Genomic DNA, 27,347 nt, shown 5'->3' with positions numbered 1-27,347 from the left:
CGTAGAAAATTTCCCGGTCTTTGAGAATCTTCTTTTCGATTTTCGATATCTGCAATAGTTTTTGAGATATTTGCAAGAAACCAAACCCTCGTTTTTTTTTTATTGTTAATAACTTTTGCAATTTGTTGTTCCGCCACTTAAAATTTTTCAAGAAGTTTGAGGGTGTCATTCTGAATCGACTGACACTTGAATTCTAATTTCCGGAGATGGTGAACTGGAAGTCGCAAAAATGGTACACGTTGATTAGACTATTATACCAGACCAAAGAACGGAAATACTGCAGACCTAACTGGAGACTGGGGCGGATCGAAAGAGCTTCAAATTGTTGGTGACCCCCAAAATCAAAGATATCGCTGATAGAAAGTTCTCTGTGCAAGGAGCAGATTTTCTGAATTTTTCTAGGGGGCGCGTAGGACGCTCATAAAGGCCATTTTTAGCACAACATTTACTGTATCACTCATAAACGGAAGCAGATAATTAAAAAAATTCTAAATTTTTCATATGTGGTGCTTTCGAACCCATAATCACTAAATATTAACTGATGGTTCGTATCTTCGAAAAAAGCTTCCGAACATTATTATTCTCATGAATTTTCATTTAATACAAATTAATATTTTTGTATATGTCTCATCTTGTTTGCACAAAGAACGTTCTATCTGTTTCATCTGAGGGTTGATCTAGACTTGAATCCGTGTCCGGAGTGTGGTGTGATGGACTCGAAGTTATCATTATCTCGCGTGTGGATTTATTGGCGGAAATCGTAAGTACGCTATTTCGACAAACCCTTGTAGAATTGTCAACAGATTATTTTACCTCACAATTATTTTACCTTTATTTCAATCCCCAAAAGGTTGTAAAATATGGATTATTCGAATAGTTTGTTGTTCTGTAGTTTTTTCGGGAGTTTCACCTATGAAGCGTTACCGCCTTCATTGAGTTATTGATTATTTGAACTCACAAAAGAACAATTTTATGAACCAATAGCTTGGTGGTCAGAATCGTAATCCGCTTTCGAGCTTCCGTCTTAGTAAAGAAACTCACTTGCCGATTCTCTTTTTCTCTAATATGGAATATTTAAACATCTTAGTCGTGCGGGGATGTGTTCCGTCTCGCAACGGATGAGGGGTGGTAAAATAAAATTATTCTGCCGCATTTGTCAAACTAAAATATATATTTTACTTATATAACATATTCACACAATAGACTCAATTATAAAAAATACTAAAACTAGAGAATTATATCTAAATATATTTAACATGGCGTTGATCTGAAAACAAACGAACTAAGTTAGATATCTGCTTCCACATGCTATGAGGTTCCGGATAAGTCATAGACATCATTTCTCGCGAACACCAACATCAACCTCATCAACGCGATATTCAGACATACCGAACTGTCGCCATTATTATTACCCCTATTGTCATCGGTATCATGTCAAATCCGTTGTGCAGTCGATCGGTAAGATCATCGCACATTCCATAATCTGATGGATACGGGTGCATGTGAACTTGGTCCGTTTTTTTGAACCACCGGTAGAAATGCTGATGGTTCACCTGCAATGTGGTTCGGGTGTTATCAATTGTGACGGTAACACCTAGCGCTGTTCATGTATGGGTTCAAAAGTTCCATTACCGCATCATTGAGTCGAGATCCGCAACGTTATTCGATGGGGGTTACCCAATCATACCTCGAATACACACCTACATATTACAAATCACTCCTCGGTGAAACACAGATGTCTCTGAAACCTATCCAGAGAGATCATTTAAGGCTGTGCCAGTGCCGCCACCGAACCGTTGATTAAAGATTGAGACGTTAGGCGGAATTCGCACACGTACAGGGCTAGCTGCTGCGTGGGTCTGACATCCACGGTAAACGGACGGGTTGAGCGTCAACATGGCCGCGCCTTGGTACTGCATGCTCGGCTCGCGTTTTTTGTGTTATTGTGGTTGGCGTCCGTGTGCTGCGAGTTGGTACCAGCGACAGATGATTCGCAACCTCGTAGAAATAAATCAATTACTGATTTAAACTTATTTTGTCCGTTTGTAGCTGACCGGAGCCCCCTTCACCACGCTTCAATGAGTTTTCCCAAGCAGTTTCAGACTGATCTGTTATTTTCCAGAGGAGTAACTCCAACGGCGACGTTTTTGCCGCCTCGCTTCTGTTGTCCTTTGCACATGCGCCAATTGAAAAAATTTGAACTGTTCAAAAACTGCTCAATTTTGCAGTCCATATTTCGTCATACAAAAATTAATGAAAATATTCGACTTTCATTTACACATTTACAAACGTCAAAACGTAGTACAAAAATATATCTCTTCGGTAGTTCGGCCAAATTACAACACAATAATTTACAATTCTTCCATGGGCCGTATTTGAATATTTGACTAGGGAATTATCGAGCACTTTCAACTGCTCGTTCGTTCCACATAGGCTTGCCATAATTTTGATTTGTATTCGACGATCGCCGATCTTTTATCTCTGGCCTCGGTCACCCCTCTGCCTACAACAACGAGATCTGCACCGGCGTGGACGACTGAGTGTGGAGTGTTGTACCGCTGTCCCAAGGTGTCGGTGGTCTCGGTTAATCGGACTCCAGGTGTCAATTGTACGAGACCTGGGTCGGCGAAAACATTTGCTTGGCAGACCAGACCTGCGACTAAGTTTGACGACTTTGACAAAACGACCGAACTTTTGACGTAGTCTCCCAATGTGAGCGCACCTTGACAGGACATTTCTGTGACCAGAAATATTCCACGATCCGCGGAAATACCTTCGAGTCCGTCTTTCAAACCAGCAATAATACCATAGCCTGGAAGTGTGTGGGCAGTAACGAAATCTGCCCAGTTTGCTATTTTGTAGATTCCATTTCTGTATTGCAAAGACACGGTATTTCCAATGTCGGCGAATTTTCTGTCTTCCATAATCAGAAAATTGTGCTTTTCGGCTAGCTCGCGAAGCGCTTTTGGAAATTCGCTCGTAAAATTTTCAATCGCGTCGACGTGTGTTTTCAACACGGCTATGTGAGGTCCAGCCATGTTGGCGAGTTCCAAAATCGCATCCGTGTCGATTAGATCCACCGCTAAACAGAGAGTGGTCTCTTTCGTGGACATGAGATCGAGCAATTTTGCAGCTGCGCGATTTTTGGTTAGCTTGGCCCGTTCCTCAAACCTCAACTGCAACCGATTCAGAGATTTTTCTATGGAATGGATGATCGATATTATGACAATTGAACAGCAATATCGGTGAAAATGACTGCACATTATCGATTGGTTCTATTACCGTCGTTCCCTGAAAGACTGGGAACATGAGTTCGTTTCAAGTAACTTGAAACGCTTTCTACTACGGGCAACGTAACTTTTCTAGCTTCTAGAAGGTAACCCATAAAACTAGACAGAGTATACAGACTTCTCATTCGTATACCGTTGATTTTTAGATTGTTCTTGCCACCTTGCTCCCGATCGAGAATGACGATGGCTTCTTGGACTTTCAATCCTTCGTTGAGCAGATCTTTGGCGGTTTCTAAGATACTGCTACCGGTGGTCACGACGTCCTCGACGATTACGCAAATTTCCCCCTCCTTGAATTCACCCTCGATCAATTTCTTGGTCCCGTAACTTTTAACTTCCTTGCGTCTTATGAGCATGGGCATATCCGCCTCTACCGATATCAGAGTTGCTAATGGCAGAGCTGTATAAGGGACTCCGCATAATTGAGTCGCACCTCCACTATTTTCTGACAAGTTCCATAGTAAACTCGATAGAGCTTTCTGAAATTTTTGCCAGTGATGAATTCCATAGCCGAGAAAGATACGAGCTCTCATGTGAAATGAACTTACCATTAAACTGGGATGCGAAACTATGACTCTCAAGTCAAAATAAACAGGCGTCTGTAGGCCGGCTTTGGTGACAAAATTACCGAACTTCACCGCGTTTACATCGAAAAGTCTGACGGCACAATTCTTCAATTGGTCTTCCATTTCAATGATACAGAACTACTACAAAGCGTTGACCGAAGAATGCGGAGACAGCTAGAGTTATAGGGCTTTGTCAACAAGTTCAGACTTACGGAATTTTCGGTTGGTTTATACCGAACTTGGGCTTGGCGTCACAATATTCACGTAACTCGATCAAGAGCTATCGGGCAACTGTTGTCCTTGGGGGCTGATGATCGAATATAAATACCTCGTTTTCCTACCTGCCCCGAAAACCTATTCTTCGCGCGCAGGTGCCGAGAGCTGCTCGTGGGTCAAAATACCACGAACCGAATGCTTACTGCTGCAGTCATATTTTCCAAGATTCGAAATAATGCATTCATTTCAAATATAACATACAATCTACCTTTCTGGAAAGTTATTTGCAATCCGGAATTTTTATTAGTTATGTACCTGATGAGATATTGACGCCCCCTGCATTTGGTTGAAATACGTTTCGCAAAACTTTTATTTCTCGACCGAAAAAACGCTCAACTTTGGACGCTCGGATCTTAGTAAAGCAGTGTTCCTAAGCTCGAAGTTTTCTCTTTGATAAGCCTTTTGAAAAATTAGTCTTGGTCACCTACAGCCGAACTTATGACTATTTGAATTCAGTCAAGTGAGATTGACCCAACAATTCGTTAAGTTTACAGTTCCGTACAGAACGTGAGATTCCTTTCCATATAAATGTAAGATATTTCGATTGAAAATCAATTTCTGACCTTCAAAACGGTTCCTTTGAAACGACCGTACAATTTTTTTTCACTCAGTTATTGGCGTTTTGAACAAAAACGGAACCGAAAGGTTTGGCGACACGCGACAATGTGCTTGGATCAACTAGAAAAACTGGTAAAAAAAGAAATCCACACTCTCTTCTTTTCAACGTTCATTCGGTTACCTTTAAAAATTGATACCAGAGATACGATTAATCAAACTCGTACGGCGATACATTGTGGATCCATTAAAAGATCTAGTCAAGATCGCCTTTTTGAAGTTCTAATTCTAGAAGCCCACCCTTTGAAATGCTGTTTAGATTTTCAGGTTCCGACTTTTCTGTACTAAGTCTGAGAACTTGTTTCGATTCGCGCATACAATGAGATTTTCGAAGACTTGCCACTTTTTCTACCGTTTCTAGCGTCGTAATATTGATGGTTGGAACGATTGAGCGATGTATACCCTCTGCACATAGTTGTCCGTGGATCGCAGGTAGGCATTTGTTTCGTTATTCGTAAAATTGGGATATCTTTTAATTTTCATTGTTTTTATGAGCTTTATATTTTTAAGTTTCAGAACTCTAGAAGAGTCGATCTCATCTAGATCTTTTGACGCATGTACACGAACCTCAGTCATAATTGAAGTAGTTAGACAGAACTCGAGGAGAAATAGGTTGGTACTAATCGAAATTGTCAACAGGCCTGGTCGACGATTGCTTTTTTTTTGGGTCAACATTTTTCAACAATCTCTCAATCAATATGAACGAGATATCATTCGATTCGAAACAACTTGTAGATGTCTATTGAAAAAAATCAAGAATCGCTTACGAAAATTACAAAAGTAATAAACAATTGAGTTCATAAAAGAACGGGTGTTTAGTTTTTTGCAAATACCTCAAAAACTGATTGGAACTTTCGAAATTTTCGAAAAGATTCAAAAAGAAGAGGAAATTTCCTGAGAAAAAGTTTTGACTCCCAGAACTGTAGGACCATTATTCATAGTTTGTACAGAGGGATGAAAATAGCGCCAAAAACGTGTAGTTTTGCTCGCTCGCTCGACCCACATCCATCGTAAGTGAATTCCACTAGGGATATTTTGCGCCAATCTAAATCATATCGCGTAGTGTCTAACACCTACGGCCGAAGTCATGATTATTTCAATTCAGACAAGTGGAACTAATCTAACGTTTCGTTGAGTTTGCACTGCCGTCATCTGCCATGTTTCAACAAACGGCAGTAAATCTTATTCGCTGCTCTTTTGATAATTTTGATGCCGAAATATACTTTTAATAATTCTATACATGTCGACTGTTATTGTCGAAATGTAGAAAATAGTCATAATAAGTTGATGGTAAAGATGTGAAAAATTATTGAAAGAACAATATTGGCCATAATGAGGCTAGAAAAAGTGGCATATCTTATCGAATCTAATTGTTTGCCAGAATCAGGATAGGTTGTGAGACTCAGCACAGAGAAGTCGGAGCATGAGAAACTAAACGGTAATTCGTAGGGTGTTTCATGTATCAGAACCCCAGAATCGTTGACCGAAGTGCCAATGTTCGGTCAACCTCAGAATGCTACCTGATTGTTAAATAATATTCTTTATTATATCAAACATACAATCATACAATGTTGAAGCGTGGATTTGCAAGAGGTAACCAAACCAGCTTTAGGTACAAAAAGAGGCGATAAACAAAAATATGACATCTGACGTAATACATTTGAAATACATTCGAATTGAATGACGTAATCTGGAGAGTCGGTAGAGCGCGGTTGGTACTTCGATGAGTGACCGTTCGGGAACACCGCGTGCCGTTGGCATCTCTTTTTTGCAATTTTTTCGAAAATAAGATTCGGAGCCAAAGAGATGAAAACTCGCACTCCGTGGACGCAATCGTCACTATCCTTCGGCAACGGCCATACCATGCTGAATGCACCGGTTCTCGTCCGATCACCGAAGTTAAGCAGCATTGGGCGCGGTTAGTACTTGGATGGGTGACCGCTTGGGAACACCGCGTGCCGTTGGCATCTCTTTTTTGCAATTTTTTCAATTGATTCGAAAGCCAAGAAGATGAAAAACTCGCGCTTTGGCGACGCAGCTGTCACCATCCTCCGGCAACGGCCATACCATGCTGAATGCACCGGTTCTCGTCAGTCTTGCCTGAGCGTTGGTTCAATCAAGTCAGGCAGATACCTTTCAGCGTTGATAACACATCAATCTTTGGAACGTGTGAAGTTACAGAGCTGCAGTGACACAACGCTGCGTGCACGGGCAGTTTTTTTTTTGTGCATGAACTGAAAAAGAAAGTAGATAACCGCTGTGGGGGGTGCCCCCCGACGCAACAAGAGCACCGTCTCGTGTGAATTATGGAATCATCCACCAACGCATCCTTTTCTCTTAAATCTTCGACCAAGAGAAAAATTGCTGATATCTCAAACGAATCAATCGTACCCATCCCAACCGACAAATCTGTGAAAATGCAGCGCGCCGGATCCGCGTTCATAGAGACATCCAAGAGATCTCCCACACAGCACACGTCATCGGCACGGGCTACAAAAAGCGCAACAACGAAATTGCGCGGCAAAAAAGCTAAATTGGCACCGAAACCCAACTTAGTTACGCGCCCAAGAGCCAAAGTTTTCGCATCTGATGTAACACAAATTCCCAATCAATCCAGCGAATCTCCGTTATGGATGGGAGCCGAGATTTTCGAAAAATCCGAAATAGAACGGAAACTCGAACACGCGTTACGTCAAATCGAGAAGCTCAAGAAAGTAAACTTGGACATGGCAACCCGAATCGAGTCATTTAAAAGTAAGAGACCCGAATTCGGTCAACAGCTGAGCGCCGTGGATTTAAACCGAACGGACATTCAGCGGAGCCTGGAGCACAACAAACAACAACGTCGAGCATCATCACTCAGCAACCTAAGCCAAGGCCGCAGCTACACACCAGCGGAGGACGAGCTCATCGACATTGACCACAATAACGCCGGCCACCCCCACCAGGTTGACAGCGGAGCCTCGCCTACGCGTCATCCGAATCACCAACACGAAGGGACCAACCAAAGTAGTACCTCTTTCCTAAATAAAACAAACAAAGTCAAAAAAACACCACCGATTATAACGATAGACCAGTCTGCTAAAGTCATATCCAACTTTATGCTAGTCTCTATGAATATTAAGAACTTTAACATAAAAAGAATTAGGCACAATAAGCATGTCATCCACGTAGACAATCTAATCGAGTAGAAAAAAACCTGTAAAACCATTAAAAATAGGAATATCAGAATTCTCACGTTCATACCAAACGAAATTAAAACAAAAACAGTTCTACTCAAGGGAAGAGAGGAAGATTTCGATGCGGATGACATACTCGAAGCCCTGAAAGCGCAGTCAATAGACGAATTAGATTTCCAGGGTGTCTCGGTATTTTCCACTTCCAATTCTAAAAGGCTTAATAGAAGCCCACCCATGTTTTTAGTCAAATTGTCGGCGAACAGCAACCTGTCGAAACTAAACAACATAAAAAACATTGTGTTTCAATCTGTAACCTAGGACTCTTTGAAAAGGAGAGGGAAAATTCAATGCGAACGCTGTCAGCGAATAGGTCACATATCGAGCAATTGCAAACTCAGCCATAGATGTGTGAAATGTGAAGAGAACTGTTACGTTTTCGATTAACTTTGTGGTGGTTTTTTTTATTTTTTTTAAGTTCTTTATTTATTTTTCTCTTGCAACATCCCCGACGCGGAATGATGCGTTTCGCAGCACATTTTTTTACTTAGTAGCGACAGTGTCGGTAACTATCATAACAAAAAATGTTACTAAATCTATTGGGGATAAAACATAAAAATTGGTAATCCCAAACATACCGCCCGCCTTGAAGGAACGGCTTCAACTTTCAGAAGGTAAGTACATATAAGTTTAAGTTAGGCATAATTAAACATCAATAGATATCTTATGAATGGTAACAACTTCTTTGGTATTACTAACAACAAAGCTAAGTAATCAAATAAATCATCTCTCCCCCCTTTTTTTTTTTTTTTTATGTATCGAGAGGAAGGGCACACAGTTTCTTCACCGGACGCTTGAAGGTACCGCTGGAAGTCTTCACTGAAGCCACTCGGATAACGCCGTCCTCCCCTGGGTACACCTGACTTACACGACCCAACGTCCAATATAGCGGAGCAGTGTTGTCATCCGCAATAAGAACTAAGGTACCATTTTTAATGTTCTCATTTCCCACAACCCATTTAGTACGAGTTTGTAGGTGATGGAGATATTCCTCTTTCCATCTTTTCCAAAAATTTTACTTCAGTTTTTGAATGTGTTGCCACCTAGACAGATGATGGTCCGGGGTGTCAATGTAACTTGAGCTTATAGGCTCTAATGGTGAGGCTCCATGTAGGAAATGTGAGGGAGTTAGGGGTTCTAGATCATGAGGATCGGATGATAAGGATGTCAATGGCCTTGAGTTTAGAACAGATTCTATTTCAACTAACAAGGTATAATATTCTTCGAACGTGTAACTGAGACCTTGTGTGATCGTATATAAATGGCGTTTAGTTGATTTCACTGCAGCCTCCCAAATGTCCCCAAAGTGAGGTGCTCTCGGAGGTATAAATCTCCAGGTTATTTGTTGTTCAGTCAATTTGGTAGCGATGCATTCTTCATTTTTTGACAAGAATTTATAAATATCTTTTAGCTCCCTAGCGGCTCCAACAAAGTTGGTAGCATTATCTGAATATAGAATTTTACAAAGTCCTCTTCGGGCGACAAATCGTCTCAGGGTAGCAAGGAAAGCTTCAGAAGTAAGATCGCTCACCAGCTCAAGGTGTACTGCTTTCGTGGTAAAGCAAGTAAATACTGCTATATATGCCTTAATGATAGGTATTCTTCCACGACGCCTACTTTCCCGAACCCGTAGCGGACCTGCATAATCTATACCTGAAGTGTGAAATGGTCTAGTGCCGCCACTTACTCGAGATTCGGGTGAATTTCCCATCATTGGGTTTGCAGGTTTCGGTCGGAATTTATAGCAAGCTATGCAGTTTCTGGTTATCTTTCTAGCCTCTCTTCTTCCAGCAATAGGCCAGAATCGAGCTCGAGCTGCAGTAAGTAAGTGTTCCGGTCCGCAGTGTGATAACTTGACGTGCAATTCTCTTAAAATAAGTTCTGTTATAAAACAACTCGCAGGTAACAGTATGGGATGTCGCTGCTCCTCAGTGATCAGTGCGTGTTGAAGTCTTCCGCCCGCTCTCAGCAACTCATCCTGATCTAGAAAAGGCTTGAGAGCTATTATTTTGCTTTTGTTATTCAAATTCTGATTCTGCTTCAAATCATGCTATTCTTGATGAAAGTTTTGTCTCTGTATTATTCTGAGAATAGATATCTCCGCTTTATTGAGTTCTTCTACCGATAGGGGTCCTATGCTCCTTTTGCCTTGAGCATTAGTACAAAATCTTTGGCGATAAGCTATAATCCTTTCTAATTTAGAGTAAGATGAATATTTTTGCAAAACTTCGATCATGGAGGTCTTCGGTGCCAAGATCAGCACAGTTCTTTTTTCAGGAATTTCTTCTTGTAGTACAAATTTTCCTTTAGGCCATTCTTTTTTGTTCGATAACCAGCTCGGTCCATTCCACCATAATCTAGTCTCTAAAAGTATGTCTGCTGTAGTTCCTCTTGAAAGTAGATCGGCAGGGTTGTCCTGCGATCCGACATGTCTCCATTCACAATTTATGGTTATTTCTTGTATTAAAGCTACCCTGTTAGCCACAAAGGTTTTGAGTTGCGCAGGGTGCATTTTCAGCCAATATAAAACAATCGTGGAATCACTCCATAGCTTTATATCGTCGATCCTTTCCTTATCTAAAGAATCTAATACCAGTTCGAGCAATCTAGCTAGTAGTGTAGCTGCGCATAGCTCTAATTTCGGTAAAGTTATTTTCTTCAAGTGTCGCAATGTTCGAAGATCGTTCGATCTCCATTTTCGTAGTTCGAATTTTCCTTGGTGTAGTAGCTCCATTAGCTGCCCTTGTAGATTAGTTGTTTCTTCCAAAGTGTTGGCTCCCGTAAGCACATCATTCATGTAAAAATCTCTTTGCAGGACGTTCGCAGCCGCAGGATATCTTTCGTGTTCATCTTTCGCTAATTGTTGCAAGCATTTCATAGCTAAGTAGGGTGCACAAGTAGTGCCATAGGTGATTGTGTTAAGAGTATAAGCTTGCATTCCTGACGTAGGTTCCTCCCTCCATAGGATAAGTCGTAAAGTACGATCTTCTTTGCTGACTGCTACTTGTCGAAACATCTGAGTTATATCCGCTGTTATTACGTAGGTGTATAGTCTAAATCTCAATATAATACTGATGATCTCCTTTTGCAGGTTGGGTCCCGGTAGCAGTTTGTCATTCAAAGAATAACCATTAGATGTCTTAGCCGATCCATCAAACACTACCCTAAGCTTGGTAGAGGCACTTTCTTCTCGTACGACCGGGTGATGTGGTAAGTAATATTTTTCTTGTTCATCAGGAATATCTGATGCGTTTATAGTCGACATGTGTCGACTATAGCTTCATAATCTTGCAAAAATTCCCTATATGCCTTCTTTAATGTAGAATCGCGTGCAAGTCTCGCTTCCAATGCATACATTCTTCTGGACGCTTCCTTCTCCGATTTTCCTAGCTGTATATTAGCGTTTAAAGGGAGTCTGACCTCAAATCTTCCATCGTCTTTTCTTTTATGTGTTTTCTGGAAGTGTTCTTCGCAATATCTTTCTTCCTCTGTTAATTGTTGCTTCGATGGCATCTCCTCGATTTTCCAGAATTTTTCCATTGCTGTTCTAGAGATGAGATGACACTCAAATTGCAGACCTTTGTTTCATGGGGTTTTGTTCGTGTTGCTTGTTCACCGCCTACAATCCATCCTAGCAAAGTATTTTGCAATACTGGTTGTCCCTTGCCGCTAGTGATCTTTCCTGTGCTCAGTACCTTCCAAAATATGTTTGCTCCCAGTAACACGTCGATGTTTCCAGGTGAATCAAACTCTGGATCGGCGAGTAATATATCCTCTGGCACCTTTATCGCTTCAAGGTTGAGTCTTGCTTGTGGAAGACGTTCTGTTATTTTTGGCAAAATGAAGTATTCCTGTTTTGTTGCGAAGCTACTCGTTCTAGACCTTAAGCAGGCCGTAATAGAATTCGTAACATCTACGTGCGCTTGATTGACTCCGCTTAGTGGTAGGCGAATATCCTGAATGGGCAATTTTAGTCTTTGCGCAAGATTCTGAGTGATTAAATTGAGTTGTGATCCTGGATCTAGCAATGCCCGGACTTGCACAACTTCGTTATTTGCATCGATTAGATTAACTTGAGCGGTTGACAATATGACGGACGAGTGTGACTTAGGCATACATGGTAATACAGTGGTTGGGTTTTCCTGCTGATCCACCAGTGGAGGATTTCCTTCACCTTGTGTTGATTCAGTCGGTTTTTGGCTAACTGATGCCACGATCCTAGCTTCCTTTTCTTGTGAATTTACATATTTGCGAGCCTGATGTAGAATTGTGTGGTGTCCCTTTGAACATTTTTTACATTGTCCTCTTGTGCAGTCTTTTCCTAGATGGCCTTTTCTTAGACAGTTTTGGCACAAACGCAAGCGTTTAATTTCTTCCCATTTTTCTTGACTAGAAGGTTTATTAAATTTTCGACACCAATAAAGCGGGTGACTCCCCTCACAATAATCGCATATCGTTTGCCCCGTGGAAACTAAAGTGACCTTTCCTTCTATCTTAGGTTTTCCCTTGTTTATTTCTTGCGAAGGTTTTTCTTTTGATAACATAAGTAGCGTCCGACATCTGTTTGTCAAATAGTCCAGCTAGTCCTTTAGCTCTGGCATCTCTTGATTTGTTAAACTATTGACTTGCTTCTCCCATTCTGCTCTGGTATAGAAGTCAAGTTTATTTGTAATAATATGTATCAATATGATGTCCCAAGATTCTGCGGGTGCGCCTAATACCTTTAGCGGTTGAGTATGACTTCTTACCGATATCAAAAGCTGATTCATGGATTGGTAGTTTTGCTTATTAATCTCCGTTAGATTGAGTAACTCGCGTAGATGAGTGTTCATTATTAATCTTTCGTTGTCGTATTTAGCTTGTAGAAGTTCCCATGCGATTTTATAATTTTCAGCAGTTGTGGATAGGGTACTCACTACCTTACTTGCTTCATCACTTATTAGTCCTCTAAGATAGTGAAACTTCTCTATATCTGATAAATCTGACTTATTGTGTATAGTAGATTCGAAAGCGTCTTTAAACTCTATCCAATTTTCGCATTTACCGCTAAATTTAGGTAAATTTATTTCTGGTAGCTTTACGCGTGATTTGTGTCTGGCATCATCCGTCGTAACATCGTTTGATCTAGTTGGTGTAACCCTTGCGTTTTGTGCGCATAATTTCGTTTTAGCGGCACTCATAGCGGCATAATAAGTTTCCTCGAAACGCTCAGTCTCTGCCTCATCTTCCGCTAGCTTTTGTTGCAGATTTGGATGGTTTTCTTCAATTCGCTTAGCCATTATGTCATTTTGAACACTTTCGAATAACTTAAGAATTTCTGTAATATCTGCATATCTGGTCTGTAGTATATCTAGTTCGTTTTGAGTACACGTGCTTAAGAAGATTTCGAATCTTCCTAATTTTGCCTTGTATTTTCCTCTTTTTTGTAATAATGGTATAAGTTCTGCCATTTTGGATCAGGAATGGGAATACGTCAGGGATTGTTATAGGATGCCTCACTCACCCTTGTTTTGATCTCTGATGCCGATCGATAATTTCTACTTCCTGCGTTGCTGACTCTGCTTTATCATTACTTGTCGGTAAGTTCTTCCTTTTTCGTGATCTGCTGTGATTTGTCGATAATTGCTGAGTTCTGCCTTATTCCTAGCGTGCGAGTGAGAAACCGACGCTATCAGTTTCTGTCTTTGTCTCTTTCTTGTCTTTATGATTTGTTTCCTGATTTGTAATTATTTCACACTTTTCACTGATATAAGAACTGATTTGTATTATTTTGGCGTTCTGCTTTTCGTTTTTGTTAAGCACTGCGATGAGAATTAGCACAATCAGTGGTATATTAATGCTTTCTTTGTTTCAGGTATGCCGTCGGCGTGGCGTCGTTACTTTATTCACCCTGAATTTTCGCACTGTGTTTCACTATACCGTCGGATCCGGCTCGAAGGACCAAATTTTATGTTACGTTTTCGATTAACTTTGTGGTGGTTTTTTTTTATTTTTTTTAAGTTCTTTATTTATTTTTCTCTTGCAACATCCCCGACGCGGAATGATGCGTTTCGCAGCACATTTTTTTACTTAGTAGCGACAGTGTCGGTAACTATCATAACAAAAAATGTTACTAAATCTATTGGGGATAAAACATAAAAATTGGTAATCCCGAACAAGAACCATGAGTCGGGTCAATGTGAAATCCCGTCAAACGAGCGAACCGACAAATCCAAAGTATTTTGTGTAAATTGTAAAAAATACGGTCATCCCGCTCCGTATCGCGGCTGTCCCAAAATCGCCGAGTACGGTAAAATTATTGCTCAAAAAGTAGACGCAGCGAACAAGTGGAGCCAAGCAAAGCTAGTAAAAATTGCCAAGATCGTAGACCCGACAACCACCTTTAGTTCCAATGTAGCTAATAAGCCTGCCGAGGATCGCGAATCAATGAAATTAGTAGCGGTGAGGCCAGAGATCCCACCGAGACTTCGGCTGAGGCAAGACCAATGCGCGCGAGCGAAACGAGCCGTCTTATCGAAATGTTTGACCGTTTAAACACCCAACTCCAGAAAATACAAGAAGACGTTTCACAAAATACGGTAAGCATAATGAATATACAAAGCATAATCGAGGTATACAACTCAACCGATAGCGATCGAGGTCAACAATCTGAGTCTTGAGCAGCTAAGTATTATAGCTGTAAATGTCAACTCATTTATAGCCATTCAGCGCAGGAATCACCTGGCTCATCTATTGCAATTGGAAAAACCTGAGTTTGTCCTTTTGGGCGAAACGAAACTCAGCGACAGATTCAAAATGTCCTTCGAAAATTATGCAATGATCGGAAATGACAGACCGAATGCGATACAAGGAGGGGGGACGGCACTGCTGATCAGACATCCAATCAAATTTGAGCGAAATTTCCCGCTCTGCTTATCGAACGCGAGAGCCTTAGAGGCTACCGTAGTCAAATTGCGAGTCAACTGTCATTACAATCTTTTTATCATAGCAGCTTATGCCGCGAAAAACTCATGGAAAGAAATTCACGCTCGAAATCACGCAATTGAACTCCCACATGACCAAAGAAATCAGTGAGCTACAAAAACACAAAACGTTCATTATCAGTCGAATTAATGAATTACATAAAATCAACCCACAGGGTAATTTAGTCCAACTCAATATATTGAAAGACCTGCTCACGGAAACAAGACAGAAAATAAGAGTAAAAGTCTCCAGATCTGTAAACGGGCACTGGGAAAAAAAAATCAGAGACATAGCTATCGACAAACCGGATAAACTATTCCCGCAGATAAATCGGTTATTGAGACCGCGTAGCTCAAAACCTATACCAACACTAGTGATCCCGCAAACTAAGTACAACCTCCTGACAGCAGCCGGCGTATCACCGATCACTACGATACGCGATCACTCAAACTTCGTAATTTCCAACCGAGAAGAAAAACTGAACGTCATAGGAGCGCACTTCGCAGCCACAAATATCCAAAATACTAACCTGGGCAAAGGCAAACACGCCGCTCTGATCAAAACCAAAATCGGAGAACTGAAATCCGCCATCGGAAGTGACAGGGCTGCAAACAAAACAGTCACAACCTTCTCTGACTGCAATCCGGCGACTCAACTTAGAAGTGACGAAGCAGCCCTTAAATATTTCACATCAGCTATCGAGTTAAGGGACATATTCAAAAAAACTGAGTAATAAGAAATCAGCAGGTTACGACAATATTCCTAGTATAGTACTTAAACATCTTAAAAAAAAAATTGTCAACTACTACTGCATTCTCTTCAATAACGCGCTCAACAACACCTACTTTTCGAATTGTTGGAAAACAGCAAAAGTTATCGCTCTACTGAAAAAAAACAAGAAATGTTCAGACCCTTCAAGCTACAGACCCATCAGTTTGCTGTCAAACATTAGTAAAATCTTTGAAGTCTTGGTGAATAAAGCCTTGACGGTCTTTTGTGACGAGAATGAGATAATACCGGAATCTCAATTTGGTTTCAGACACAAACATTCAACCGTCCACGCCATCAATAAATTCACATCAGATATTTGTTGGGCGTTGAACAACAACGATTGCGTGGCAGCATGCTTGATAGACCTGGGGAAGGTTTTCGATACCGTATGGCTAGACGGCTTATTTTACAGATTGATACGAAAAAACTTTCCTGTAAAACTTACTCAAATGCTCTGGCAATGAGTTATGTTACATGACAAGCGTTTGCGGTCTGTGACGGCTACTTGGATTCAGTAAAAACCTTCAGCATTGCCGACGGTTTACAACAAGGTACCGTTAACTCGCCGATTTTATTCAATTTTTATAATAGCGACATTTTGAACCTCTCCAACTTGAACAAGGATCCCTCGAAGAAAGCGATCGCATTCGCGGACGATTCAGTCATATAATACATATCAGGTAGAAAACCCTCAGTACTCAAAATCCGACTCGAGGATCTTTTTATCAAAATTGCCGATTACTACAGAACCTGGAAGCTAAAAATAAACACGGCTAAATGCGAGACAATCCTGTTCAGACCTATGCTTAAAAAAGCGTCTCGCGACGCCAAGAAAAACTGGAAAAACTTTGAAATTAGGGATAGCAGAAGAGACGGCACACCCGTCGCGCACAGAGACTCTGTTAGATATTCAGGGACAGATTTAATCAACATGTAAACATACAATTAAGTAAGGCTCAAAAGGCCTTTTGCGGCTCAATCCGGCTCTTCCATGCACCGCTTCTACTTAAGAAGATTAAAGTCTTGTGCCATTTACTTCTCATAAGACCTATAATCACGTATGGATGCCCGATATGGTTTAACTTAAGCCCTGGAATGATGGAAAAAATCAGAATCTTTGAAAGAAAATGTATACGCATCTGTCTGGGCAGGTACAGGTCAGCTTCATCGGCCTACGTCAGATACATGAATACTATCAGGCTTCATCCCTTCGGAAGCCTTCATTTACCTCGACGGATGCGGATACATTCAGGATGAGCATAATATACCCATCATTTACGACGTCAAAAGAAATCTCCACCAAAAAGAAATTTTATTCAATCCCAATAGCAATTGTGAAGATGCGCATGACAATGACGCAACGTAGCACTCCCAGCAAAAGACCTTAAGGACAATCATAGACGTAACAGTGAGAAGTATTGGTGGATAAATCAGCAATAACGCCCAGAGCAGCAGCGCAATCCCATCAGCTGTGATTTTCTAGTCCACAGGCAACAATAGTCGTAGGAATGTACGAGATTAGTGTCTTTAAGTTTCCCGCCTTTGTTTTGTCCGATTATTCTGTAATTCGTTTCTGTTTGATTGTTTGGTTTATCTCAGTTCATTTTATTTTTTCATCTTATTTAGTTCATTTTTGTACTGCCCCTCTCTTATCACTAGGCTTAATTAATGTACATGAACTCGCCCCCTGATTAGTTTTTGCTAAAGCCGTTTTCTGATCAAAACCGTCAGCCGAAAGGCCGCAATGCCCCTCATGCCTTTGTCAACCCTATACGGGAACTACGAAAAGTACACCTACGTCTCCGTGCAACGATAAGGAGGCGTATTAGATAAATACGTAATCTGGCGTGTAGTGCTCGCAGCGGCGAGCCGTAACGCATGAATACTATTATTGTGATGATGTTAATATGTTTAAGGAGTTTTTCCATATTATAATAAATGAAACTGTATATAACAAAGGACTTATAAATAAAATTCTATTGTTACGTCCAGACCCTGTACTCTACAACGCTTTCCTATCTCCTTCGCAACCTGACCGCTAGTCCCTCCGACTCCTATTACCACTTTATTCCCACGTTAAACTGCAGCGTAAGGTGCAATTGCCCCTACCCCGGGACGTCCATCCTCCAGAAGTCTCACCCTGATGTAAAGACTCACTACTCCTCTGTCCGACCGGCAGGGTCGGACATCAATTCAATCTTTCCTTTCCGAACTCATTCAAGCTCATTCTACCAGTTATCCAATAAAAGTATTCTAAGTCGCTAAAAATCATCCTTTTCATTTTCTTAACATTCACCACACTCTTCAAGTGCCACAAGCACCGCGAACGGGAGGGACCTTTTCGACGTTTCTACTGTTAGGACGTAACACTTTGACAAAAAAAAAAAAAAAAAAAGCACCGGTTCTCGTCCGATCACCGAAGTTAAGCAGCATTGGGCGTGGTTAGTACTTGGATGGGTGACCGCTTGAGAACACCGCGTGCCGTTGGCATCTCTTTTTTGGAGTTTTTCGAATATGATTCAAAGCCAAGAAGACGAATAACTCGCGCCTTGGGGACGCAGTCATCACTGTCCTTCGGCAACGGCCATACCATGCTGAATGCACCGGTTCTCGTCCGATCACCGAAGTTAAGCAGCATTGGGCGCGGTTAGTACTTGGATGGGTGACCGCTTGGGAACACCGCGTGCCGTTGGCATCTCTTTTTTGGAGTTTTTCGAATATGATTCAAAGCCAAGAAGACGAATAACTCGCGCTCTCTGGACGTAATCGTCACTACCCTTCGGCAACGGCCATACCATGCTGAATGCTCGGGTTCATTTGATAATAGTTCTGTTTTCATTCGTCATATTTTTTCGCCATACATGCCCATACTGATTAGAAAGATTATTTTTACCAGATAAGAAAGTACTTCAGTTGGGAATCTTCCGAGCTCACTGTCGCAACTCAGTCCGAAAATAACGAGACGTAAAGAATTAGTAAGTCATGATCGTTGATACATGGATACACAAAGGACTAGAATCCTTGAAAGATGTTGTGAGTATTTTAGGGGAAAGAAATATCTAGTTTTAGAGCCTGCTTCATTTTGTTTGGGAAGTTTTGCTGATACAACTATCGGAATATTTTCTCGTACGTACTGCGCGATATGATTTAGTTCGGCGCAAAATATCCTTAGGGAAATTGACAGCAACGCAATGGCAGAGGTGGGGATCTGGCGCCGCTCGACCCGCATCCATCGTACGTAAAGTTTTCTAGGGATATTTTGCGTCAACCTGAATCATATCGCGCAGTTTTCAACTACGCCAGTTATGATTACGCCAAGCTTACTTGGCACAGTGGTTGATTTGGATCCTGTTTTCGCCGATGAATTCTATTTCACGGTCATTTTTGAGAAACGATTTTTTCATGACGACTGATTTGGATAAATCAATGTACTCGGTGTAGGTTTCCGCACCCGAGGTGATTTTTTGGGTTCAAATGAACGGGCGCACTACCGAGTATCCTCACTGCGACGGGAGCTCGGAAGCGAACTTGCGTTTTTGTTTTATAAAATAGCTCTTATATGGAAAATATTACAGCAAATATGGAAGCACTTCTGTTATATCAATCCAGGAGCAGTTTCATTTAAGACAAATTCCAATAAAATCGGTGATCAGCAAGACAAGATATGATGATCTCGGAACACCTGCAGGTCGTTTCATTAGAATCACCACCGTTGTCGTCGTACAGCAAGTTATATGTCATCCAGAAAGTCCAGGAGCTTGAGGCTTTCACTTCGGAAAAAGTTTGACCAAGATAAGAATTGGTATAAACCCACCTTTCAGCTCTCCAAATATGGTGCCAAAAATTCCCGGAATTTGGCTGTCCGCATAACTTCTGACAGCCTAAAAACGGTGAAAAAATGACCATTTTCGGGTTTTTGCGAATATCTTTGTTCGTGTCGGTTTTACACGGCCATGAGGTGTACTGATATCAAAAAAGAGCGGAATATTCTTTACAAAAAAGGTGAGACAGACTTTATTGACAACACTTATAGCTTACCGGTCGTCTGGAACTAATACCCCAATATAAATTCCAAATGGATATTCAATTGCATGTAATGATCGATAGCGAGGTTTCGGTGCGGTATCTTCTCGTTTTGACGTTTTTATAGACATTGGGGTATAAGAAAATAGTATTTTCAAGTGTGCAATGTTGACGTTTCTGTTTTGAGTCCTCTTATTCCAACCTCATAATGTTAAAGTCTACCGTACAAAAATGAAGTTTCCCAGGTTAAGTATTATCTAATCTTTTCCTTCGTGAATAGTTAGGAACACATCACTAAAAAAATGAAGTTTGTTCATGTAACTTATTAATTGTAGCTTATTCTCTTTTAATTTCTTTCCCTTTTCTCGAATCGTACTTGATTTTCCCACGGGACTGGTGGAAAATTCCAAGATTGTTCGGAATCAGCGATAGAATTGGTTTGTGGTTCGTCGATGTCAGTATTTTTTTTCTAACGAATCTTCGATTGGGGCAGCATTCAGGCAAGACGTTTCATGACAATTGCCGCAAACTGCTGAACATCGGAGGCCCAACTTTCGAGATCCGCACAATACGTCATAGCCTTTGGAACAATTACAAAAAGTCGTGTTCGAAAGACGCTCGAAGGCAGGAGGTTGCGATGCTCTTATTGGCTTTAATATATTGTATTTGAATACCTATCTCTGATTGAATCTCAAACGTATATTCTGTGGGAATATAGAAATACTAAAAGTAAGCTTGACTGACGATCATTATCGCGCTAGCCGATTGCGCATAAGTTTTCAGATGTTACGCTACAGCCTGGTTGAAACATTTATAGATTTCAGATATTCGACAATAAAATACTTATCTACCTATATAACTCGAACATGTTATAATATTATTAATTCTTATTATTTGCCGCTCAATTTGAAATACTAACCAGAGTGCAAAAATAATTTTTCACGTTCAAATCCACAATTTCGAGGTCTTCTGTTAATGTTAGTAAATCTGTAGTAATTTTTCTTCACTTACTATTGTTTGAAATTCATTTTTCCGAAGCCACGCAATTTTCCGGCGAAGAGTTCTGCTCTTCATTCATTGAAAAAAGAGATGCGGGTTTCTTAAGCAACGGCAGAATAGCAAATTTTCTCATGTATGGCACGGTTTAAGTGTAGCTATGAATGGTCATAAAGTTTTCGCATTATACTGTTGTACGATCGTACTAGAAAATAGATATGGCTCATGAGATAGTTTCTCATAAGGTATCAATCAACTACCTTCGATAGTAACAGATACAAATGCAGTAGAAACCAGCCGGAGCCGTAATGCAACAAGAAATGCAAGTATAAATACTCTTGATACCGAGCTTGTTACAAGTACAAATAGTCTTGAATCGAGCACATATATTATTGTGACTAGCACAGATAGTAGCCCCAATGCGACTGATAACGAAAGTTTGACTGGGTAACAAAATCGTCGATCAAGCCTCAAAGATTTTGACGAAAAGAACTTCATCATCGAGTTATCTCCAAAAGAATGGGAAGCTATTTCTCCTGAACTTGTGAGCTATAGAGACTAACGGCAACGCTTACGCAAATACAATGTTCTCAAACGTGGTATCTGGACATATGTCGTGATGAACCAATTTCGGCCACACGCCAAATTGCCGTGTAAAATCAGCTTCAAAGAAAGCAAAGTTTCCTCGTTCGCGATAATGAGATATTTATCGATAACAGGCATTTGTGCTTACTGCGGTGCTGAATGTGGTACATATGTCAGTCGGAAGCCACGCGTAGGCGAAGAAGTTCAGTTTCATCGTAGTTACAAAGAATTATTGACAAAAGCACATCCCGTGAATTTGAAATGTAAATAATCCTGTGCCGTAAGAGGAAAGACCGTGAAGAAAATTACCCGCGCGAATATATGTCAGCAAGTGTATCGCAAAAACTATATGCCAACAAATTCGTGGAATTCGGCGACCTAGTACCAAGTCATCAATCTTCCACCTCTTTGTTTTTGTTCTTTAATTCTGTCAAAATTTATTAAAAATACATGGAAGAAGGGGGGCAAAATCAGAGTAGGCGGGAAAAGTAGGGTACCTACTTGATGTAGTTTTTCGCACCCGAGGTGCTTTTTCTGTATTGTATTTTCTTCCCTCCTTATTCTGTATTTTATTGCCCTCTTCTTTCATCGTATATCGCCCGACTCCCTCTGACAATGAGTCGTACTATATCATAATGCTTTGCATCGCATAGTATGGAGTCTTTCGTATTTTGTAAATTTATACTTTGTATTGAGCTCTGGCAAATAATTTGCATCAGAGCAACCAATTGTTCATTCGAACTGACTGACAATGAGTGATTATTCGGTTGGGTGTTACAAAACAGCGGTCAGCTGGTAATGTTAGGTCCATTTTGCAACTTAAATCGGTCGCTCCGCCCTTCTACCATTTCATCTGAAGCGGGGGTGAATTAGCCGAGCATATCCGTCATAAAATCCTAGGGCACTTTCGGATTAATTAATAGATTTTTGGAAACTCTATGTTGAAGGACTTTGTAGCGTTCTGGGAATTCTTCCAATAGTTGCCGCGACGTGCGTCTGGCGCCCAACGGTTCATCTATTTGCTCCTCGATAATTCTCCGATTTTAGTTTGATTGACATAATTAATAATACCATGGCTAGGGAAAAGTGCCGGGTGTATCGATGTGACCCCTTCTCTCGTTTCCTTTGGGGAGAGCAGATAACGCGTTACTAGATCATGTGCGTGTAACACCAGGTCCGATTTTTTCGTTCAGATCGTCGACTTCTAAGGATCCCGTATTTTGAAACCAACTCTTTTCGTGTGCGGTTTTCAGAAATTCAGGATTCGCGTCTCTGTTTCTTCATTGATTGACACGAAATTACCGAAAAAAGGGAGAGAAAAATCTGTATTTTTTCGACTAATTGTTCCGAAAATGGATTTACGACTTCGACATTCATGGTATACGTACTTCAAACTCTTTTCCATGGATCGGTGCAGAATCGACCGCTCTGAGTTATCAACCTACGCGATGGGGCGAAATCCGTGAATGCTTTTGCAATTCGAATGGCTAGAGTGATGACTGGTAAAGGAAATCTTGAAGGTGGTGCTTGCAATCGGTAGATTCAAAGGAAAAACAGGGTTTTCTCCAAAATAATATCGGTATATCGACGAAATGAAATTTTTATTGGTATAAATAAATGAGCGTATCTTAGTTATTTTACCAATTGGAAACCACGTTGAGGTATATGTTGAGTCGTCCATTCATGCCATGAATTGAATAAAAACACTCCGAGAAATCATCATGACCGATTTATAAGCGTCTATGTTTCTGATGCGAATTCTCAAAAATCGACCCGGTCGGCGTAGCGGGAAAAAGCGCCGAGGCCTCTCCCACAACTTGGTCCGCCGCTTACTTGCATGGTAGATTATTTTCTCGGAAATTGTTATGAGGTAAAATTTTTTTTGAATAAGCTTCTTTTCTTTCACGTAAGCTGAAGTGTGGGTAAGATCTCATCTAGACCGTTTGCTCGATAGTTCACTACTAGTCTCAGCGTTCTTTTTTGCCAAATCGCTACGAATGGCTCGAATATGTTTGACCAAAACATCACAAGTACTCAGTGTCATTACGTAAAGGACAAGCCATGATCACAGGACTCAACATTACCACCAATATCCTGCCATGAAAGTGGTGGATTACAGTAACAACGATGTTTCAGCCGATAATTCAAATTATGTATCGAACGTAACGTAAATTATTTCACTTATCAAAATGTATCATCTTGCACAAGAATATACGAGATTCCATTTCTTCGAACGCTGGATACAATTGTAACGATATTAGATTTGAAATTACCGCTGTAGGTATAGCGACGCCTGAGTCAGCTAATGATCAGTCAAAATAACGACTCACCTTTGAAAATATCCGAAGGAACGAAAGGATGACACTCTAGGGAAGACAGTTAACAGGAAAGGACGTGACTGGTATTTTTCCTGTCTTTATTAAAATTTTGATAAAACGTGTTTCTAAACTAAATCCAGTGCGATCCGCTAACTATAAAAAAAATAAGACTTATTAATATACAAAGCAGTTATCTAAAAACATTAAATTTCACGAATACAACAATATTTTCAACGACAAAAGAATATATAAAAACTTAGAGAGTAAACTCATCAAATCACACAACAGCATATCGCCATTTGAACCATCGACGTCTCAGGATGAAATTCTAATTCCTTGGAGGACCTGAAATTGAAACTACCAGCAATAATTGACCAAAGGAGATTCGGGGAAACAAATTACCTAAGTACGAAGGACGCATTTTGGCCATCCATGTCCTGCTCCGCTTATCACCCTGGAAAAGAAACGAAATGATAAAGCTAAGTTTAAACCAAACATTAAGCCTATAAGAAATTAAACATAGCGATAATGCTCATAACAATATTCCCCAGAGAACATTTTACCACAACCATTTTATTTATACAATTTTAATCTAGTACTGACTATATATTTATATGTAATTACTATATACAACTTACCTACGACTTGTTGTGTTGTCTGTATCTGTGAAGATGTGTGATGGATGAATGTTTCGCGCTTTTTTTTTTATGTTATTTATATAAAACAAAGAATCGAAAAAGTTCACAGTGAGAAGTAAAAGTACCTGAATAATAGTTTACACCATAAATCTTTATTATCATTATACTAAATATTATTGTCACCATCACTCAACCAGTAAAACTTGTGATAAAATATAAAATACTACATTGGCGCCCAACGTGCAGGCCTTGAGCCCAAGGTCAAAGTTTTAGGTACAAATGTGTGTGTAAAAGTAATTGTTTGTTTTGTATTTGCCTATGGGTAAGATTATTCATAGTCCGGTTGTAACTAGGTCCAAATCTCAAAACAAAACATTGTCGTCAAGGACTGGAACAACCTATCGTCTTAAAATGGCGCACGGAACGAGCCAGACGGTGGATGAGCAAATGAAGCAGCTCAGGAGAGAGAGAGAAAATATGGAGAAGCAAAAAGCGGATCTTGAATTACGCATGACACAATTTGCAACTTGTCAGGAATTAGCTGATCAAGTTAAGATGTTGCAACGTGAAAAAGATCAACGAGATCGAGCTTCGTCAAGTAACAATATAGAGGTATCAAATGACTCAAATAATACTACCAATCGTTTGTTAGGTGGCCTGATAAATCATTTTCAACATCTCCAGTTAGACATTAAAGCACCAAAATTTTCTGACGAAGATAAAAGTAATCCCATTGAATTTTTACGAGATTTGGAGAGATATTTCAACGTTCATAACGTTAACGACGCAAAACAGGATTGGGTTCTCGGGAGTATATTAGAAGGTCGAGCCAAAATATGGTACGAAGCAAATAAAGAAGTATGCAACACTTATGAAAATTTCAGGAAGCATTTTAAACGGGAGTTTTATTCCGTTCAATACCAAGTCAAAGCTAAGAATCGATGGTCGTCTCGTCGTTATAAATCACAAGATGGGGAATTGCGCAGTTACTTTCGTCGACAATCTAAAGAAGCGAAATATTTTGAGCCCGCGTTGTCTACGTATGAAATAAATTATGCTGTAGTACAACAACTACCAGCAAGGATTCGAGATTTATTAGCAACCATAGATTTTAACAATAGTGAATTAATAATGCAATCGTTATCTAATCTAGACATATCCCAAGAAGGCAGAGAATTTGATAGAGACAAAACTCAAAATTTTAATAGACCAAATCAGAACAGGAATCAAATACAGGGGGTGATATCAAATAATTATAGTCGACAATCTCGTTTTCAATCACGCCCTAATAATAATTATAATAACAGTAATAATTATGGTTCATCCTATATGAATCCCACTGGACACCGTACGTATTATGATACAGTGCCGCAACAGTTTATATTGCCAAACACAAGATATCCACCTCCGGTGCTAGTAAGACCAACAAATTACGATAATCAAGTAGCTAGTAATCCTAACTTATGCCAATTTAATAATCCTGCAACTAATTTAAACTAAATTCGGGTGCGATAAACAGAGATCCGTTATCGTACCGATGGTCAAACGAATTTATCGAGGATCTATCGGCGGATATAAAACCTAGTTGTCAAAATAAAGACGCTGCAAAAGAAAAGGGTCTGAAATGTCCACATCTATTGGTTAAAATAGCAGATATTACCACCTATGCGCTACTCGATACAGGGAGTCAAATAACTTGTATTTCTGAAAGTTTTTATAATCGAATTATGGCTAGTTGTCAGTTTGCAGTACTACCAGTAACGAACATCAAGGTATATCCAGCAATTGGAAAAAAGGCGGTGAGCGTGAAGCAACAAATATTGATAGACTTGTATATAGATCAGCGGAGAATGACCTATGCCTTTTTAATTGTACCTAAATTGTCTGTAGATGTCATATTGGGGGATGACTGGTTGTCAGTTAATCAAGTAGTATTAAATTATTCTACAGAATCCATAGAAATTCACGGAACGGTAATGGCTAACGAATTTGTGTCGTACAGCCGAGAGTCTGTGAATAGATTGGAGTCTTCTATTAATGATAACATAACATACATTCAAATTATTGATCGTCAAACGATAAAAAATTACTTAAATGAGTCCACCAACGTAGAAGAATCACATTATTCAAGGGTAGAATATCAAGATAATAATCTTTGCCACATTAACTCATTCATTGAAAAAAACTGTACCAAAGGAGTTGGAATAACCGATTTTAATGAGAGCAATATAGAAAATGTTGAAATGAATTATAGTAAAGTTGATAACATAGATAAGAATTGTAGAAACTCAGAGGAGATAAATATTGATAATGAATTATACAATGCAACAGAAGATATGCCTATTGAAGAGGATATCGCTAATATTAATGCTGAATCATTAAATTGTGATAATTTTTTCAATCAAACAGATAGAAATGATAGAAATAATGTGAATTACTCGAATATGGTAAATAGTGATAATTTAGAAATAACTGAGATCGTCAGTGATCCTGGACGAGCTTTTGACAATAAATTTATGGAAAATTTAGATGAACAATCTTTACGTAATGATCGATGTATTCAACAAGTAACATCTGACGAAAACCACTACCATTATTCACAAAACAGCAAAAATTATAACGAAATAGAAGACTACAGTTTCTTCCAAGAATTCCGGATGATCGCGTCAAAACTTATGATACAGGACGTTCGATTTACCGAACCCCTCTTTGAATTAATTATTAAACATAAAAACTTATTCTCTGACAAGCCAGGTTGTGCCACACTATATGAACATCGCATTCAAATTAATAGCAATAGAGCATTTACTCGCAGATCGTATCCAATACCACTATCGCTGAGAAAATCTGTTGACCAAGAAATCAACGAAATGCTCCATGCGGGAATAATTGAGCCGTCGATTAGTCCATTTTGCAATCCCTTAAGGATAGTTTCGAAAAAAAATGGGCGAGTTCGAGTTTGCCTTGATGCCCGTTATCTGAATGATATTATTGAGTCTGACAACGAATCACCACCTATTATAAACGAAATCTTACAGAAATACCATGGAACGCAATATTTTAGTACCGT

At 39.9% G+C, this 27,347-nt stretch overlaps 3 protein-coding genes and 2 non-coding genes across 8 annotated transcripts; 4 read left to right on the top strand and 1 right to left on the bottom strand.

The window, feature by feature from the left end:
• Positions 1-1,267: 1,267 nt before the first annotated feature.
• On the bottom strand, positions 1,268-5,258 carry LOC125501163 (uridine 5'-monophosphate synthase-like). Its single transcript, XM_048656343.1, has 2 exons — positions 3,283-5,258; positions 1,268-3,199 (listed from the first exon to the last, which is right to left on the bottom strand). The coding sequence occupies exons 1-2, from the start codon at positions 3,977-3,979 to the stop codon at positions 2,409-2,411; spliced, it is 1,488 nt and encodes a 495-aa protein (XP_048512300.1). The 5' UTR covers positions 3,980-5,258; the 3' UTR covers positions 1,268-2,408.
• A 1,337-nt stretch (positions 5,259-6,595) lies between these two features.
• LOC112695069 lies at positions 6,596-6,714 on the top strand. Its single transcript, XR_003150343.2, has one exon. It is a non-coding gene; the product is annotated as a 5S ribosomal RNA (ribosomal RNA).
• Positions 6,715-6,720: 6 nt separating this feature from the next.
• LOC105682954 lies at positions 6,721-17,708 on the top strand. 3 transcript variants are annotated; one of them, XR_007278371.1, is made up of 4 exons: positions 6,721-8,597; positions 8,749-8,906; positions 11,075-11,193; positions 13,838-17,708. XR_007278371.1 is itself a non-coding variant. In XM_048655095.1 (2 exons), exons 1-2 carry the CDS (start codon positions 7,054-7,056, stop codon positions 8,844-8,846), a joined length of 801 nt encoding a protein of 266 aa, XP_048511052.1. In that variant the 5' UTR covers positions 6,721-7,053; the 3' UTR covers positions 8,847-9,987. The 3 variants fall into 3 exon arrangements, 1 of the variants encoding a protein (XP_048511052.1); XR_007278370.1 differs by having other exon boundaries at positions 6,721-8,906; positions 13,838-14,561; positions 14,684-17,708; XM_048655095.1 differs by lacking the exons at positions 11,075-11,193; positions 13,838-17,708 and having other exon boundaries at positions 6,721-7,756; positions 8,749-9,987.
• A 585-nt stretch (positions 17,709-18,293) lies between these two features.
• LOC112694832 lies at positions 18,294-18,412 on the top strand. The gene has a single exon (XR_003150200.1). It is a non-coding gene; the product is annotated as a 5S ribosomal RNA (ribosomal RNA).
• A 6,029-nt stretch (positions 18,413-24,441) lies between these two features.
• Positions 24,442-25,847, top strand: LOC125500918. 2 transcript variants are annotated; one of them, XM_048655132.1, is made up of 2 exons: positions 24,442-24,889; positions 24,962-25,847. In XM_048655132.1, the coding sequence occupies exons 1-2, from the start codon at positions 24,596-24,598 to the stop codon at positions 25,775-25,777; spliced, it is 1,110 nt and encodes a 369-aa protein (XP_048511089.1). In that variant the 5' UTR covers positions 24,442-24,595; the 3' UTR covers positions 25,778-25,847. The 2 variants fall into 2 exon arrangements, with proteins under 2 accessions (XP_048511089.1, XP_048511088.1); XM_048655131.1 differs by having other exon boundaries at positions 24,462-24,558; positions 24,631-25,847.
• The last annotated feature ends 1,500 nt before the right edge of the window (positions 25,848-27,347 follow it).

Source organism: Athalia rosae, chromosome 5 (assembly GCF_917208135.1).
Source record: "Athalia rosae chromosome 5, iyAthRosa1.1, whole genome shotgun sequence".
NCBI lineage: Eukaryota > Metazoa > Arthropoda > Insecta > Hymenoptera > Athaliidae > Athalia > Athalia rosae.
This window is presented reverse-complemented; position numbering and strand designations above follow the sequence as displayed.

What these genes read in the sequence shown, in the direction of transcription:
- LOC125501163 (XM_048656343.1), bottom strand. Translation starts at nt 3,979, where the DNA reads ATGGAAGACCAATTGAAGAATTGTGCCGTCAGACTTTTCGATGTAAAC. An exon ending in CAGTCTTTCAGGGAACGACG is followed by an intron (nt 3,200 to 3,282) that starts GTAATAGAACCA and finishes TCCATTCCATAG; the next exon opens with AAAAATCTCTGAATCGGTTG.
- LOC105682954 (XM_048655095.1), top strand. Translation starts at nt 7,054, where the DNA reads ATGGAATCATCCACCAACGCATCCTTTTCTCTTAAATCTTCGACCAAG. An exon ending in ACACGAAGGGACCAACCAAA is followed by an intron (nt 7,757 to 8,748) that starts GTAGTACCTCTT and finishes ATGTATCGAGAG; the next exon opens with GAAGGGCACACAGTTTCTTC.